Genomic DNA, 17999 nt, shown 5'->3' with positions numbered 1-17999 from the left:
GGGTTGGGTCCTAGGGCTGCCCTGATGCCTCTCCCAGGGCCCCAGGGCCCGACTCAGTAGGGCCACAGTGAAGGCCCCAGCAACGCACAGTGGAGCTTCCCTGACATACTATCCATTCTTGGGACATGTTGGGTGTGCTCAAACCAGACTCAGGAGTCCTCCCAAGCACCTGTAACAGGTTCCTGCCCACCTGCCTTTCCAGCCACCTTGCTCCCTGACCCAGGTCAGCTTCTCTGACAGGCCTAGGCTGGCTTCCTCTCTGCTGCCAGAATTTCTTGTCAGCCAGGGAAGCCTGGCCAAGGAGCCAAGTCTCCCCCCATGAAGATCACTCCCTCCTGGGCTCATGGGACCTTCTGGGCAATGTAAGTTTGTGGGCTGGTCTTGTTCCCCTCTCCATTACCCTTCCCTTTTCTCTATCTTTTACTCATACACACACACACACACACACACACACACACACACACACACACACACACACACAGAGTGAGCACAAGGTGGAGAACGTGCTTAATGAATACCTGGGAAATGAATGACGGAGCAATTCCTGCTCCTTCCCTGCTTCCCGCCCCCAAAGATACAGCAGCTGAAGTGTAGACACACTCTGGAAGGCTCCCCAACACACACTTCGTGCATCTCAGAGGTTGGAAGAATCAAAGACTTTGAGCCCAAAAGGACCCTGGAGGTCCTCAAGGGTGCCCTCTCCTTTGACAGTTTAAAGCCTGTGATCATGTAGCTAGGATAGTCCCACCTGAGGCTGAATTTGAATTTGAGTCTTCCCAACCCGAGGCCACAGCCACTTCTCCAGCTGGCCCTTTCCCCTTCCTTCCCTGGCTGCCACCTGCTCTATTAACAGGAGGTCCCTGGGCCTCCAGTCTCTCTCCCAGTCATCCCTAACACCAGCCTAAGCCGCAAGTCTGCCAACATGGCATTCTTCTGGTCGGTAACTTTCTATAGTTCCCTACCTCCTTCTCTCTCTTGTCTGTCAGGGACTGCCCCATCAGGTGCCAGTTGATCTTGCCAGGCTCATTACTCAGTGCTCTCTCCTACATCCTCCCTGTCCCAACCCATAGTGCCTCCTGGGCAGTGCCAGAGTGCTGGGCCTGGAAGACCCGAGGTCATATCAGCCTTAGGCACTCACCAGGGGGTGTGACCCTGAGCAAGTCACTCCCCCACCCTCTGGGAACAATAATAGCGCCTCCTTCCCAGGGTGGCTGAGGGTTCGATGAGGTAACAATGACGAGCAGTTAGCACAGAGCCTGGCACACAGCAGGCACCTAATACATGCTGCCCTCTTCCCTCTGTGTCCTGCATGGGGCATCTTGGGGCCTGGGGAGCCCCCGGCTCTCTGGGCTCCTGATCCCCTCAAGGTCTGCATGCATGTGTGCATGCACATGTGAATGTCTGTACATGTGTGCATGTGTACATGTGCTTGTGTGCATGCATGTGCACGAATGTGTGCCTGTGCACGCAGGCTGCATGTGTGTGAGTATGTGTGTGCATGTGCACTGTATTGTGCATGCATGTGTGTGCATGTGCACATGTGTGAGTATGGTGGGGGAATGTTGGCCTTCACAGGCAGTCTCTATGGATGGCAACCCTAACCCTGACTCTTCACAAAGGTCCTTGGAGATGGCTTCAGAGAAACCAGGAGGATGTGTGGACACTGATGCCAGGGGAGGTGGGCAGACTTGCAGGTATGGCAATGGCAGCTTCTCAGCCTTAGAGGGATGTGGGCACAGCCAGGCACTCCTGTGGGCACAGCTGGGCACTCCTGTGGGTACTGTCGGGCATGTGTGTTACAAGCACTTGGCTTTATGTTGCTCGTCTTGTTTTTTTAATTGGGGGAGAGATTGTTAATGGAAAAAAATGAAAGGATTCTACTCACGTCCTAACAGAGTCTTTGAATTTTGGGTAGATACAGGTAAAGAGATGGAGACATCGGTTAGTCAGTCCACAGAACTGATTAAGCCCCTACTATAGGCTAAGAGATGGGGATACAGACAAAGGCCAAAGTCAGTCCCTGTCCTCAAGGGCCTCCCAGTCTCATGAGAAGACAGTGGGAGACCAGCAAAAAGCCCACCCAGCTCACACAGAGTCGAGGGAAGGCAATTGGGAGGGGAGCAGGAAAGGCCACCCTTGGGAGGTGGGAGGCTGGGAGGCAGAGCCTGTGCAAAGGTTTGGAGGTGGGAGATGAGAGTCATGTGTGCTGACAAGGTAGGTCACTGTGGCAGGATGGCAGAGGTGGTGGGGGGAGAGGCCAGGAAGGGCTTGCCATGCCCAAGAACTCTGTGTCTGAGCTGAAGGGAAGAGGGAGCCACAGGAGTTTACAGAGGGCAGAGAGAGGCATGTGTGTGTGTGTGTGTGTGTGCGTGCGTGCATGTGAAACAAATCATGCCATGGCACAATGAATACGTGCACATGCACACAGACAGCCACAGCCACATGCACACATACATTTAAACCCAGATACACAGTATATACACACACATAAGCCCTCCACACCCCATGGACATAGTATGCATAAACATGCATCCTCCACATACACACATGCATACAGACACATACAGGCACCCCCAGATACACACGCACACTCCTCCCCCACATACCCTGTATACATACAATATACATATACCCCCCCCACATGCATACATGTGAACCTACACATATAGACACCACAGATATATGCCCACGCACATCCCCACTCTCACATGCATCTCCTGAGGACACAGCCCCCTGAGCTTCTGAGGGCAGCCATGAGTTTCCCACCATTCTGTGCCTCAGTCCTTCCCTGGGGACCCTGGGAACACGTTGGCCAGAGGCCTGTCTCCTTACCGGTGTGACGTAGCCCAGGACATGTCCAGGGAAGTGTCTGTGCTTGGCTTTCTGGGCACAGTAGCTGTTGTGTTCCAACACCACATCCTGAGCCTTAAGGTCCGAAACCACAAGGCCTCGTTCCTGGACAGTCAGCGTGGATGGCTGGGTCTGGCCCAGGAGCAATCAGAAAACAAGAGATAGAAGAGGCCCAGTCAGCAAGCATTTGGTCCCTCCTTCATTTACATGGGACAGAAGTGCCCACTACCTCCCCCCAGGAGGCCCATTTGGGAAGGCTGGGATAGTGACCCTTAAACAGGAGGGCATACCCAGCCTAGGAACTCCCTTCAGACCAGACAAAGGCCACAGGGCTTCTGCTCACTCCGCTCACCCTGTCCCCGTCTTGACTGCCTGTGCCCCAGCAGGAACAGAGGAGCATGGTTGACTGGACACACAGTACTGACCCCATAGCACCCAAGGCCCCTGAATCCTCAGAGACCTCCAGAAAAACAGTTACCACTGGCCCCCCCAGGCAAGGCCTTCCTGTAGTGTCCAGGCAGACACAGGGTCCTTGAGGGCAGTAGCCCATACTGGACCATGCAGCTACTTCCTCACCTTGCCTCTCTCCTCCAGCCCCTCTCACCTCACCCCCCCCCCCCCCAGGCCTGTTGTAGTCTCCTTCTCCCTGTTGGCTTCCCCATCAGCTGCTGGGTCACTACTCTCCTCAAGAGCCTGAAAGGGGATCCCTTTTGCTTCCAGACTCAAAGACAAATTCCTTGGCTTGTCCTTTGCCATCTGGCTCCAACTCCTTTCCATCCTCCGTGGTCTTCCAGACATGTCTCCATCTCTCATCTCCATGCCTTTGTGTACCCCACACCTAAAATACTTGCCCTCCTCTTGTACCTCTTGGAATGCTTCACTCCTTTCAAAGCTCAGTTCAGGCCCCACCCTAAAATGCCCTGCCCTTGTCATGTTAGGGTGCTCTCTCTCCCTTCCCCAAATTTTATTCCCTACAGTTTGTATTCACTGCTCTCCCCAAGGAGAACATAAGCTCCTTGGTGGCAAAGACTCTCTCATATCTGGCTCTGTCCACCCAGAGCTAGTGTGCCCATGACACATGGATACCCAATGAATTATATTGAATTGCAAAATACCTAAACCTTCCCCAATTGATAAGTGGTCAAAGGATATGAAGAGGCAGTTTTCAGATGAAGAAATCAAAGCTATCAAAGTCATAAGAAAAAATGATCTAAATTACTACTGATTAGAGAAATGCAAATTAAAACAATTTATCTATTGTCTCACACCTATCCGATTGGTAAATATGACAGAAAGGGAAAATGATAAATGTTGAAGAAGGTGTGGGAAAATTGGAACACTAATGCATTGTTGGTGGAGTTGTGAACTGATCCAAGCATTCTGGAGAGGTAATTTGGAACTCTGCCCAAAGGGCTATAAAACTGTGCATGCTCTTTGACCCAGCAATATTGATTCCAGGGCTGTATCCCAAAGTGATCAGAGGAAAGGGAGAAGGACCCACACATACAAAAATACTAATAGCAGCTCTTTTTGTAGTGGCCAAGAATTGGAAGTTGAGGGGATGCCCATCTGTTGGGGAAAGGATGAATAAGTAGTGGTCGACAGTTGTGATGGAGTGCTATCAGAAAAGACGAGGGGGGAAGTTTCAGAAGAAACATGGCAAGATCTAGATGAACAGATGCAAAGTGAAGCGAGAAGAACTGGGAGGTCATTGGGCGCAGTCAGAGCAAGGCTGTCACGATGAGACTCAGCTGGCCTGGTCCATGCAGTGATCAAGGCCATTCCAAGGCCCATGACAAGAAGATGCTGCCTGGCTCCCGGGGCAGAATGCACTGAAGCAGCGCTGCCTCCCTTGCTTTATTATCTTTTTGGCAACGCGGCTGACGTGGAAAGATGTCTGGCATGATTTCATCTGTATAAATGAAGTCTTCTCTCTGGATGGGGGAGGGGGTTGGAGGGAAAGAGAGAAGTTGGAACTCAAAAGCTAAAAAGAAAAGAACACTAAAAGCAAACAAATAATAAATGTGGAAAATGATGTTTAAAAAGTGCATAGGATGAGGGAAACAGAAAGGGGAAAGGAACAAGAAAGGAACAGGTTCTCCCTAGAAGTTATTCTTAAAAATAATCAAGACTTATTGGATCCTTCCAATGTACCCTTAGTGCCGGGAGCCTCAGGAAGGGAGAAGCAGCCTTGCAGCTCTGCTGGGTCTGAGGCCCCACGAGGCCTCCCGCCTCAGACACTGCCCTAGCCAAGGCAGACAAGAAGACAAGCACAGACTTCCCAGGTTGCTGGGCACAAAGAGCGGGATGGATGACGGCAGAACCCCTTCGGAAAAGGTCAGGGACAGAAACAGAAAGATGACATAGAAGGGCTGAGAAAGGGATGCAGCCGGGTGCTGGCCTGGGTGGCTGCTGCTGAGGATGCTCTGACGCCCTCCTCTTCCTGATCCCTTCCCAGGATGCCCCCCAAGAAACCACCAAGGCCTCTGTCTGAGGGCCAGGGGAGGGATGTGAGCCCATAGCAGATGCGGGGGCAGGGACCCTGTCAAGTGGGCCCCCAACCCTGTCCCTGGGCCACGCCCTACCTTCTCCTGGAGAGTTTTGGAGGTCACTTTTCTGGGATCTGACTTGGCCAGAGTCGCCCCACCCAACTGGCAGGCCAGGACAAAGCAGATCAGAGGCAGGAGGCTTCTCATGGTGGGGGCTGCACCAAAGGATGTGGCCCGGCAGGACCCGGCCACGGAGTGCCGCTAGATGAGGAGGAGAAGAGAGCAGCTCAGGCTTCAGGGCGACCTGCTGGGCGCTCTGTTTTGGTCCGCCCTGAACCAGCCTTGCCCCACCATCCTGGGCAGAACACCCAGGGGCCGGTCCTTGGGGTGGGCTCCAGAACCTGAGAGCTGCCAACAGCTGGGAACAAGGAGCTGGGCCAGGGGCACCCTCCCACCGGCGGGGTGCAGTCCCATCCTCCTCCCACCTGGGCCCCCGCTTGGCTCAGGCCAAGCCCAGCGAGCTTCAGGGACTCCGGCCGGAGGCTACCACCAGCACGCCAAGTCCTGGGGTAAAGACCGGGCCAGAGGGAGTCGCAGACTGTCCAGACAGTCCCTTAGAAGTGCAGGAAGCCCCCTCCAGCGGCCGCGGGGTCGCCCCCAAGCCACTGCTCAGGCACCAGGTCTGTGGGAGGCAGAGCCCAGGCCCAGAGCAGCCCTCCCCAGACGAGGGGTTCGAGGGAGAGGGGAGCCCCTCCAGGCGGTGAGGCCGGGCCCTCTGGTGCACCACGCTGCCCATGCCAGGGCGGAGCAAGGCGCTGAGTGGGGAGCCCCCTGCCCACCTGCCAGGGCCGGCGGGAGCTTCCGAGGGCCCGGGGCCCTACAGTGGAGCCCCACACCTTAAAAAGCCCACAAGACCACAGAGCCCCAGGCCCTAACGGGGTCCCCTCTGCCCAACCCTGCCCCCAAACCCCAAGGGGCCTGCGCCCCCCAACCCCCATGTCCCCCTCAACAATATCCACCAGGTAACGGAGCCCGGGGCTCAAGGAGTACGGCAAGAAAAGGGGCCCCAGGGCGCCCCAAAGGGGGTAGGTCCCTTCCTTTCCCTCCAGGGAAGGACCCGTGCCCTGGGCGGGGCGGATTTCCGGCAGGGGGAGACCCAGGCCCGAGGGGGGCTGCCCTCCTGGGGGGGGGCAGAGCCGCTCCCCTGCCCTCTGTACCCCAGGGCCCCCCCCCCACGGGGTCTGGCACACACGGGCACACGCGGACCAGAGGCCAGGCGGGCTGCACCGACCCACTCTACAGAGGGGGAAACTGAGGCCCACAGCGACTGCGCAGCCGGAAGCCCCGGGGCCCCGCCCTCCACGCGAGGAGGAGGCCGGGAAAGGGGCTGAGCACGCATTTGGCGACTACTGTGTGCCTCGCTCCGGGCCGGGGGCTGTTACCCCTGCTTAACGGGTGGGGAAACTGAGGCAGGCGGCAGTGGGAAGGGGCAGGGCGCCCAGAGCCCGTCCTGCCCCTCAGGCCGCGGGGCCTTGGCGCCGCCTCAGTTTCCCCGTTAGACGCTCCGTAGAGCGAGGCTCACCTGCGGGGGCCGGGGGGTGGCTCCCGGACGGGTCGCCTGGAGACAGCCGGAAGTTGAGGGTACCGGCCAGGAAGTCCCGCCCCACGTGGGCTCCACGCGAGCAGGGCAGCTTCGAGAGGGAAGCAGGCGCAGCCGCAGAACCACCGGCCCTAGCGTGGGGGCGTGGCCATGGAAGGAGACGCTGTGACGTCACGACAGCGAGGAAGGGAGGGGAGGGGAGGAGCGGATGGGGTGGGGCCAGGTCAGAGGGGAGGGGTCATCGAGAGGGCGCACAATTAAAGGGGCAGATCATTTAGTCTCTTTTGAAGCCTCTTCTTCCCCTAGGTCTCGGCTGGACCTCAACCCTGGAGGTCCCCCCCGGCCTTCATCCTGAGCTCCCCTCCCCTCCTCTGTCTCCCCTCCCTCCCTCCCCCTATCTCCCGCCTCCCCTTCCCCTCCCCTCCCCTACCCTCCCCTCCCTCCTCCCTCCTCCTTCCCTCCCTCCCCTTTCCTCTCCCCCCTCCCTCCTCCCTCCTCCTTCCCTCCCCTCCCCTCCCCTTTCCTCTCCCCCCCCTCCCCTTTCCTCTCCCCCTCCCTCCTCCCTCCTCCTTCCCTCCCCTTTCCTCTCCCCCTCCCTCCTCCCTCCTCCTTCCCTCCCCTCTCCTCCCCTTTCCTCTCCCCCTCCCTCCTCCCTCCTCCTTCCCTCCCCTCTCCTCCCCCTCCCTCCTCTCTCCTCTCCCCCTTCCCCTCCCCTCCCCTCCTTCCTCCTCCCTCTTCCCCCTCCCCCCTTCTCCACGAGTAGCCCAGGCTGCCCTCTCCTTCTGTTGCCCAGTTAGTAAGGCTAGTCGGGGCTAACGTGCCCAGCCCCGGGCTGAGCCTTAATCCCTATCTCATCTGGCCCTCACAACCCCTAGGGTTAACCCCATTTTACAGGTGAAGAAACTCAGGCTAAGAGGCTTGCCCAGGGTCCGAGGCTACATTTGCACTCGTCTGGGCTGTCCCCATGGCCTCGAGCATCTCAAAAGGCAGAGAATCCTTACTGTGGAATTGAAAGCCCTTCCCTTCTGGCTCGGCCTGGCTCCAGCCACCTCCCATGCCCAGAGCTCTGCCAGGTCCAGGCCGTGCCTGATGCCATCTCAGCCTTGCGAGCCCACCTCAACCCTGCCCATTCTTTTCTGGGCACGTGTCTGTCGTAGCCCCAGGAGATGGGCAGCCCCTCATGGGCGACAAATGCAGGGTATTCCTGGCTGGGTCGCTCCAGTGGCTGCTGGGCACACAGTAGGGAGCTCACCAGGCCCAGTCAAGTTTCTTTCCTGTTTCCCCTCCTAGGCAAGGCCACACACGGAAGGTTTGGCCACTAGAGGTCACTGGCATCTCGAGGGCCGCTGTGTTCCAGCCTCTCCATCCACAGCAGAGGAAACCAAGGAAGTGCAGCAGGGTCACCGAAGCGGGGACACAGCCCCAACTTCAAACCCAATCAGTTTATCCTGTTTTTCAAACTGAAAGGTTGACAATTCTTTCTCTTGGTTTCAAAGTCTTTTCTGGACTGCTGGTTACTTCTCGTGCCAGAGATGATTTAGACCTTTATCACCAGAATCTTGCCAAGACCAAAGAGAAGGTGGAAGACATCCAATAGCCCTGGGTTAGTGGGGGATGACCATGGCCAGAGTTGGCACAGCCAACCAGGAAGGCTCACCTGGCCTTTCTGGGCATCTCTGGGAAGACACTGGAAGAGTCCTAGGGGCCATGACTCCAGCTCCCTTTTCTTTTGCTTCCTGAGAAGGGTCCAGCATGAGCACCCCTGGAAATGGGAGAGTGGACAACATCAGGCCAGCCTCCTTCCTCAGGGGGGCTGTGCCCTCGACTTCCCTGGGTCTCATGCGGGTTCCTTTAGATTGCTTCTACTCAGAGCCCAGCAGCCTGAGCCAAAGTGGGCTGCTGAATAGGGTATAATGGCAAACCTGTGGTGGTAAGAGCTAGGTTGTGGGTCAGGGGAAGGTTGCCCAGTGGGCAGAATCCTAGGTGGGCTTATTCATTTCATCTTTTCTCCAAGCTGGGGATGGAGACCAGCGCCCTTCAGTGTGATAGACACTTTGGGGGCTTGGATGGATAGATGTGGATAACTAGGTGGGTAGGTAGATATGGATAACAGAACATTGATTCAACCCTGGCTTCATACCAGAAATACAACCTCCTCCTTCTTAGAGCTCACATCTTAAATGCCAACATGTACAAATTGTGCCAAGATCTGGCAATTTTATCTCTGCAGCATTTCTGGAATATGCCCCTTCTCTCCTCTGACAGGGGCAGACTAGTGCCAGTCACCTCACCCCTGGACTGTTGTAGTAGCTGCTGGGGGTCTTCCTCCCTCAAGTCTCTCCCCACTCCTCCTTCCTCCAGCCACTAAAGTGTTCTTCTCCCACTCATTAATAGGCCTCATGCTTGATTAGGGGAGGCTGGTTTTGTAGGAAGGCACAGACCTCTTGTTAATTTCTAATGGGGCACTGGGTCACGAGAGTCTTGATGCTTTTAAGTGTATATACACACTAAGGTAAGAGGGTTCACTCTTTGGAAGAAGGTTCACGTGCCAGATGAGACTCTGGGTAGTCGTTAAGGAGCCCCACCCCAGCTTTGAAAACCTAGATGCCGGTGCTTCTCTCTGGCAACTATGTGTGTGTGTCATGGTGAGACAGATCTGTCTGCTAATCTATGAAGTATGTATTGCTTATGGTCAGACAGTTAGAAGGCCTGCCTGCTGGTCTTTATTTTTCTGCTTGTATTTTCTCCGTTGGTATATGTGATTAAAGAAGATCGTTGATCCCTCAGAAGTTGCTTTCCTTTTAGAAAAGCAAGTCTAAGAACCCGTGCTTGCAAGCCATCCTGAATGGGTGGGGGTCCTTACTACTACATCTTCTTAAAGCACAGGTCTGATCACGTTGTGAGAGATAGCAAAAAGTTAAGTTTCCTTAACTAAGAATTATTAGTTGATGAAGTGGGTGAAGTCATTGGGAATCAGTCAGATAATCAGAAAACTAGCAGACTGCAGGTGGACTCAACCTGAGACAGACAGTGGCCTTCAGAAAATTACAAAGTTCTTGATAAAGGGACCAAATCTAAAACTGGTTTAAACCAACCAGGGAAAATGACCTTGAATAACCTGGAGAAAGTTTTTCTTCTGTGCGCTTGCTTAATGAACCTCATGTACATAAGCAGACGTACCCGCATAAAATTATCCCTCCATTTTCTGATCGTGGGTCCTATGTTAAAGCATGTTTGAGAGGGGGAATCCCACCGGGGTGGTTGCATAATGGGCATGTGGACAAGAAGGGAACCTAATGGAGAATGGGCCATCTCCTGGTGGGAGGATCTCTCCTGAACTAACATTATAAAGCTAATCTCACTTCTGTATTCAGGTTCTCTCCTCCTGAAAAGAGGGTGGGGTTCCTCTTTGGCCAAAGAGTTCAGTTCCTCTGAACTCTGCTGTAAATTTTCCTTGATACTTATTAGTGTCCAGCATGTTTATAACAATGTCATTGCCCCCCCCCCCCCCAGTGGCTCCCTAGATAGGGATCCCCCAGGATCAAATATTAAATGCTCTGTTTGGCCTTCAAAGCCCTTTATAGCCTTCCCCCGCCCTTTCCAGTCTTCTTACACCTTACTCCCCAACTCTGTGATCCTCCTTGCTGTTCCTGGCACAAGACTCTCCATTTCCTGTCTCTGGACATTTTCTCTGCCTGGAAAGCTCTTCCCCCTCTTCTCCGCATCCTGGCTTCTTTCAGGTCCCAGCTTAAATGCCACCTTCTCTAGGAAGCCTTTCCTACTTTCCCTTCTATTAATTACTTCCAGATCATCCTGAATACACCTTGTTTGCAGGTTGTATCTCTCGTTGGAAGCAGGAACTGTCCTTTACTTCTTTTTGTGTTCTCAACGCTCAGCACCGAGCCTAGCATGTAATAGTAGTATTAGATTCTTAACATGTTTGGGGGTAGGGTTTCATGGATTTGTCTTGATGTTCTAATGTGGGGGAGACAACCATGAAGGGGCCCAGAAGTGGGGATACCTGTAGCCACCATGGAGCAGGAGGAGTCAGCATGAGGGAGGCAGGACCCCGTCTCCTGGTTTTGCAAACCTAAGTCCACAGAACCAGAGGATAGACTCTGGTAGAGTCTCAGGGCTTTGCAAGGACACCAGCAGCGTTCTCTGGGTGGATCATGCTACACACAACTACAATGTCCACTTGGAGTGGTTCTCACCAGGGAGGAAATACTTGAACAAATGGCATTGAGCGGCCCAGAAATCCAGAAAGACCTTCATGAAGAAGGAGGTGACACCAGTTTGTGAAGGGAGGGGAGAGGAATCCTGGAGTAGACAGACAGATCTCTCTCCTCTTCTGGGGACTCAGAGGGAGTCCCTGCAAAGCAGAGAAGAGGCTTGTGGTAATTCAAGTGGAAATAGTTACAAAGAAACTTGAAGTGATTGTGCATTTCCCTACTAAGGGCTGGAAGCCTTTCTTAGTCTGAAGTTACATTGTTGCTAGAGATTTCATCAGACAGCCCAGAGTTTGTCATTTCTTACTTCTCAAATGTTCGGGAAATCTGGGCCTTGTGCCTTCTCTAGAGAAGGTGTCTGAAAATAATCTGCTGACACTGGGTGACTCTTTCGTGAGTAACTCATGGGAGGCCGTGCACAAGAGTTGCTGGGGATGGGCTGCGATCTGCATCCGTGGAGGGACCATCCATGTCGGTGAGACCCAAGAGACATTTTCCCATATGTCAGACAGGATGAGGAGAGTTACTAGAAGAGTAAGGTTTCACAAATCTTAGTCCACAGTGACCACATCTCTACGATCACTCAGTTTATAGAAAGGGCTAGGAGAGACGTCATCCTCTTCTTGCTCCCAACATCTGCTGCTTCTTTCTGAAGCGTCTGACTTGCAGCCTCCGGCGTCTTGCAGTCCAGGTGTCTTGTGGACACCAGTGCTTAAATGATTCCTGGGAACATGTAACAGAGATGAGCTTCTTTCACGACCTTCTCCTTATGGCTAGTGAGTGAGCGCTACAGTGGAGAAGCTGTGGCTGCTTGCTGCAGCAGGTATCCAGTACTGGCCCAGAGAAGGGCCAGCTCAGCCTTCTGGCCTTGTCAGACGCAGGGCCTTCTCTGGGCAGGCCAGATGCACCTTCCTACTCCTGGTTATTTACCTCTCCGTCATCACCTCTTTCAGTCACTTCCCTGGCTGGCTGGCCCCCATGCCAGTGTAGCACCTTGGTGGGGTGTTTCCTAATGGAAGGACCCTTCTCACCCTCCCCTTTGGGGCAGACACTTGACGGTGGTTGGCTACGAGGACTTTAAGAATCATCTATGAGCCAAAAATCTTGGTATATACTAAAGGGGGGACCTGTGCACTTTAGGACTCTCCTTTCTGCTGGCCTCAAGATATAAGGATGACTCTGAACTCTGGAGGAGCAGGCTGGGAGCACACGGCGAGCCTGTATCTGGGATGGGACTGCCCCTCATTTCTGGCTCCTTTCCTTTTAAATGGGGGCTTGCAAGATCTCTAAGGCAGCTGGCATCTTCCCCCCTGACAAGGCAGTTGTAGCAGCTGTAACAGTAGACGCTGACTGGCTAAGAGAGAAGGAGTCATCCCCAAAGGAGAGCATTGCTGACCTGGTGCTGATTGGGCTGTCTGGAGGAGAGAGGGAGACTCTGCCCCCTAGGCCTGTGGCCTGTGGCCTGTGTCCCCAGAGGATTGGGCACCAGGCTCTGGCATGATTACAATTGCTGAGCCTTAGCCCTGGTCTTGATGCCCAGGTGGGCTGTGGACACCTTGGTGTGGCCAACATAGAATTAGTTATTCCTTATGAGGCCAGGGTGAGGGTGGGATTGAAACCATGGAGGCAGACTCTCCTCCTGAGCAAATAGCCCTCCCTCTCTGCCCCCTGCCCAGGAACCTGGGCAAACCTGGAGGGCAGGCAGAGTGGTCAGTGCCTTGGCCTGCCCCACTCAGTTATGGTGGTCTCCCTGCTCATTTCTACCTCTTGTCACCTAGAGCTTCTCTGGCTGCCTCTTCCTGCAGGAGGCTTTCCCTAATTCCCCATAGCTGCCCAGGCCACACATCCCAGTCTCCTGCCTGGACCCCCCATGAAACTTTGTTCATGTTTGAATGTACTTGTTTGCGTATCTAGATGGAATGTAAGGTCTGTCTATCTCACTTTTCTGTTTTTAACCCCAGTAAAAGTGCACAGTGCCTGGGGCGTGGTAGATGTCAAAATGCCTTTACAAATGGCCTCCACCCACCCTCCTCAGCTCACACAGCTCCCCTGGCCCTTGCCAAGGCACTTTCAGCACTCGTAAGAAGGAAGAAGGATCCCCTTGCCCTTTGGGTGGGGCCAAGATCTTGGCATAGTTAAGTCACCAGGATTAAAAAGAGTTCTTCTGGAAAGGGCTGGTAGAGCCTGTGGTACAGAGAGCCTCAGGCATCTTGGGAGTTGACTTCTGTGCCCTAAGGGGCCTCCCCAGAAGGCGCGCTCCCCAAGGCCAGCCTCTATCTGCTTCCATGAGCACTCTCCTCCTCCCAGCCCAGGCCCCATGGCCTGAGGTCTCTGTACCCCCCACCCACTCCCCCATTGGCCTGGAGGCCCCCTGCAGGAGGAGAGAAAAGGGCTCCTTTTGGGTATTTGCTTAGGCAAGGGAAGGCTACTTCATTATTCTCCTGCAAGCATTGAATCCGGTTTGGGGGGTTTTTTGGTAGCTGTTTTTTCCAGGAAACCCCCAGGCCCTGCAGTGGCCACTGGGAGAACCTGACTTCCCTTTTCTGAACTGGGTGGAGACCTCGGTTTGGCCACAGCTGTCCAACATCTGCCCCAGCCCTGCCCAGAAGGAGCTTTGTGCCTCACATCCTGGCCAGAGGGCGGTCTCTCCCAGAGGTCCTTGCTGACTGTGAGGCCCTGGCTCTCCTCTGGCCGGTCAATCCGCCTCCCCCAGGCTTCATTTCCCCCCTAGGCCAGGGCTGGCTGGGGTCTTTGTCAGGAAGAGCCGGGCAGGAAGGGGGAAGATAGGGAGGCTTTCTCAACATTTCTGGACAAAGCATGTGTCATGCCTCTTTTCTGGGCAAAGTGCCTCCAGATGAACCAAGGTCCCCCTCCCTGTTCCCCAGAAACCCCCAGCGAAGCTTCCTGTGGCTCCTGTTTTCCAACCACTCAGCAGATTCTCCCCTGCCCCCCCTAGCCCCAGACCAGCCTGAGGCGCCCCTCCTCAGGAAGGTGCTGACCCAGTTCTTTGAAGATTTCTTCCTTCTGCAAGCTCGGCAGCTCAGCAGGGTGAGCTCCAGGCCCTGGCCCCAGCTCCCCCTCCCCCAGGCAGCCCACCAGCTTCTGGCCAGGCGCTGACTCAGTGAGTGGAAAGGACCCCTGGGAACTCAAACTGAGCCTCCTCTTACAGAGAAGGAACCAGGCCCAGCACAGAGGAAGAGACTTTGTGCACTCCAGAAGCTGAGCCGAGTTCCATGTCCAGCCTTCTGTCCACACCCTCATTTACAGAGTAGAAATTGAGGCCTAGGGAAGAAAGGCAGATGGGCAGCAGCCAGAGGAACCTGAAGACAATTCCTCAGATTCCTGAGGCAGCTGGGTGGTACAGTGGGTAGGGAGATGGTCCTACAATCAGGAAGGCCTGAGTTGAAATGTGACCTTAGACACTTTCCAATGCTGTGACCTTGGGAAAAGCCCTGGGATAGTCAGGGAACAGTTTGACCAGGTCCCTGGCCTCAGAGAGTTTACTTCTCCTGCAGAGGAGCTGCCCAGGGAAAGGAAGGGGATGAAGCCTGAGAGGAGGAGGCCTCTGCCCTTCCCAAGGAGAAGGCTGGGTAAAGCAGCAGAGGAACTCAAGGACTTGTGTCCTTGCCAGGTAGCTGACACCCATGCCTCTAGCCTTTCCCAGCTCCAGTCCCTACTCAGCACTGTGCCTGAAAGCCTGGATTCAGGAATCATCTGTGGCTCCCTATGGCCTTCAGAGAAAAATGCAAACTCCCCTGTTTGACTTTGGAAGCCCTTGCCAGTCTGATTCCAATCTGGCCTTCCAGGCTTTTTTCACTCAAGTCCTCCCCATACCTGACATTCAGCCAAATTGGCACAGTCATCACTGAACATACAGGACATTGTGGGGTGTATGGGGTGTTCAGAGGGGACCAGCCTCCGTGGCATGAGGGCTACTGGGCACTTCTCAGGGCTGCTCATCCACCTTTGGTGTCCCCCTGACACCCAAATGTCACCTGTGGCTTCCAGGTGTGTGTGTGTGTGTGTGTGTGTGTGTGTGTGTGTGTGTGTGTGTGTGTGTGTGTGTGTGTGTGTACACAGTACGTATGGGGTGTTTAGGCAGGACAAGCCCCTCTGGGGTGAGGGCTGCTCATCTACCTTTGGTGTCCACCAGTGGCTCCCAGAAGCTGGAGCGTGTGTAGTGGTCACACCTGGTAAAATCATCTGGGCACATGGGCTAAACCAGGTTGAGGGAACTGAGGGGTCTCAAACCCATCCGTGAGTTAGGGGGTGTCTCCTCCAAGCAGGTGAAGTCTTCTCCCAGCAGAATGGGTAGATGAAAACAATTGGTTCCGCAGCCATGAAGGCGACTGAGGGGGGCGCCATGGAGTGCTTGGAGCCTTGTCAGGACTTTGTACCATCCTGTCTCACTTACATCCAATTCAGGAGCAGGGAAGACATCACCCCGTGAGGTCACTGGTCCTTATCCAAAGGAAGTTGGAACAACAGCAGGACATTGTGCCTTTGCAGGGCTGTCCCCTCGTCTCTTCCCTTGCTCATGGCTCCAGTCCATAGGAGGCCCTTCCTGGTCCATCCTTGACTGTCTGATTCTTGTCACCCATCCTGTGGAGGAAGCTTCAGGGGCTCCCTATCACCTCTAGGAGTAAAAATAAAACCCTCCACTTGGCTTTGAAAGTATTTCCTCCCCTAACTCGCCTTCCCCGCTTCCAGTCTTCTGACAACCTTATCCATGTACTTATCAGTTATTAAATAGGCAATCAACATTGATTAAGTGCCTACTATGTGCCATGCAGCATGCTCAGCACACAAAGCTAGCCAGCGACACTGGCCTCCTCACTGTTTCTTAAACAAGACCCTCCATTTCCGGACTACAGGTATTTGCCTTGCCTGTGCCACCTGCCTGGGTCTTTGCCTCCTGGCTCCTCTCATCAAGTTTCAGCTGGAACTGGCCTGTTGGTGCTTTCCTCGTTGCTTGAGTGTCTCAGATCCATCCAGTTTAGAGCTGGTTTGTACCTCACTCTGCATGTGGTCTCTCCATGATTAGCTCACAGTCCCTTGACAGCAGAGGCCATTCTGCCTTTCTTGGCATCCCTTGTGGTCTATATATACAGCTCCTGGCACATAGTAGGCACTTAAATGCTTGTTGACCTGACTAGACTCATCCTACTAGTTGCTGCCAATTTACAATCATGGGCACCAGCCTCTTCCTTTAGGAGAATGTCAGGTTCCTGCAAGTTGGGACTTTCATTCTGTCTTGGTTCTCCTAGCCTGTGGCACAGGGCTTGGCTCAGAGGGGGCAGTGAACACATGCATATTGGGTTGGCAGGACCTCTGTGTGAAATCTCTCTTGGGGGGAGACATTGCTGTTTAGCTATGGAGTAGGCGTTTAAGAAATGTTTATTGGCTGACAGATGGTCTGAACCCCAGCTTCCTGACTGAAGTCAAAGAGAGCAAAGTTAGCTCATTCCAGGCTAGGGGCACCACAGGGCATAGAATGCTGGACCTGGCCCTGGGTAGGTCACTTATCTTCTGCCTCCCTGCCTCAGTTTCTTCATCTGTAACATGAGCATCTATAGCACTTCTCTTGAAGGATCCACTGAGATATTTGCAAATGCTTTGCCAACCTTAAAGTCTTCATGATTAAAGCTGGGAAGCATGGGTGGAGCTAAATCATGGAGGGAGGAGAATGCCAGGGCCAGGGATTTCCGTTCTCTGTGGTAGGCCACAGAGAAGACCTGAAGGCTGTACCAGTGGTCTATGATGCCCTCATTCAGTTGGAGATGTAAGAGGTTAGAGGCCCACTGAAACTTCTCTAAGAGAGCTGAGAGAGGACTCATAGAGCCTGGGAGGCCTTGGCCCCTCTCCCCATGGACCACATTTTCCCAAGTCTCCATTTTGAGGAAGGTCCTGCCCAGCAGCCTCCTTCCTCCAGTCCTCTCTGTAGCTTGGGCACCTTCATCCGGCTCCCTCCTCCTCCCCTTGGAAGACAAGCTCCTTGGGGCAGCTAGCTGGTGCAGTGGCTAGAGCATAGGCCCTAGAGTCAGGAGGATCTGAGTTCAAATCTGCCTTCAAACCCTTGATGCCTCCTAACTGTGTGACCCTGGGCAAGTCAAATCTGACTGCCTTAAAAAAAAAAAAAAAAGGAACCTCCTTGAGGGGAGCTGCTATGTGTCTCTCACCTTGGATTTATACCCCTTGTGCTGTCAGTGCCCCAGTCATCTTAGCTGGAGGGCAGGAGTTTCTGGCTGGGTCACCATTGTGGAAGGCAATGAGCCTGTCCCATTAATGCAGGCCCCCCTCCCTTCTCTGCCCCAGGGGCTGCTGCCCCTTACGGGGCGTTGGACCTGTGCTCCCCAGACCTGACTCTGGGCCAGAGCCTGAACCTGGGCCTGGCTTGGCTATGTCCCCAGTGCCTGACACACAGGAAGCCTTCCTTCATGGTCTGTGCCTTGGCCTGAGCTCCTGCCCACTGGCCCAAGGGTGGCCCAAGGTGGCCAAGGGTGGCCAAGGGTGGCCCAAAATGGCCCAAGGTGGCCCAAGGTGGCCAAGGGTGGCCCAGGGTGGACCGGGCCAGAGGCCTTTGAAGTCCAAGGAGGGGAGTCTGTCCGAAGATTCACCGAAGCCTGGGGGCCGCTGAGTGCAGCCTGCATCTGGCTAGGATGCTGACAATAAGCTTAGCGAGTCCCACGCGCTTCCCTGCAAAGACAAGCTCGCACCCTGCTCTAAGGGCTGGCTGCCTCCTGAGACCAGCGCAGGCCGGCGCATGCGCCCTGACTCGCCGCTCCCCCGCCCGTCGGGCCCCCACGCTGCTTCCTCCGACCTGGAGGGGGC

At 54.6% G+C, this 17999-nt stretch overlaps 1 protein-coding gene and 2 long non-coding RNA genes across 3 annotated transcripts in view; 1 reads left to right on the top strand and 2 right to left on the bottom strand.

Annotated features, from left to right (window-relative positions):
* The window catches only part of CHID1 (chitinase domain containing 1), a 62379-nt gene extending 54295 nt beyond the window's left edge, over positions 1-8084 (bottom strand). The window contains exons 1-4 of the mRNA XM_072637392.1: positions 7941-8084; positions 6922-7102; positions 5436-5600; positions 2833-2982 (exon numbers count right to left, since the gene is read on the bottom strand). Coding sequence (XP_072493493.1) covers positions 2833-2982; positions 5436-5600; positions 6922-7102; positions 7941-8035 — 591 coding nt within the window. The 5' untranslated portion in view covers positions 8036-8084. The remainder of the gene's footprint in view (positions 1-2832; positions 2983-5435; positions 5601-6921; positions 7103-7940) is intronic.
* LOC140522223 (uncharacterized) lies at positions 1287-8416 on the top strand. The gene is made up of 4 exons (XR_011973251.1): positions 1287-1367; positions 1620-1694; positions 4387-5187; positions 8230-8416. It is a non-coding gene; the product is annotated as an uncharacterized lncRNA (long non-coding RNA).
* LOC140522224 (uncharacterized) lies at positions 4076-5099 on the bottom strand. Its single transcript, XR_011973252.1, has 2 exons — positions 5005-5099; positions 4076-4784 (listed from the first exon to the last, which is right to left on the bottom strand). It is a non-coding gene; the product is annotated as an uncharacterized lncRNA (long non-coding RNA).
* Positions 8417-17999: the final 9583 nt, after the last annotated feature.

Source organism: Notamacropus eugenii, chromosome 2, assembly GCF_028372415.1.
Source record: "Notamacropus eugenii isolate mMacEug1 chromosome 2, mMacEug1.pri_v2, whole genome shotgun sequence".
Taxonomy (NCBI): domain Eukaryota; kingdom Metazoa; phylum Chordata; class Mammalia; order Diprotodontia; family Macropodidae; genus Notamacropus; species Notamacropus eugenii.
This window is presented reverse-complemented; position numbering and strand designations above follow the sequence as displayed.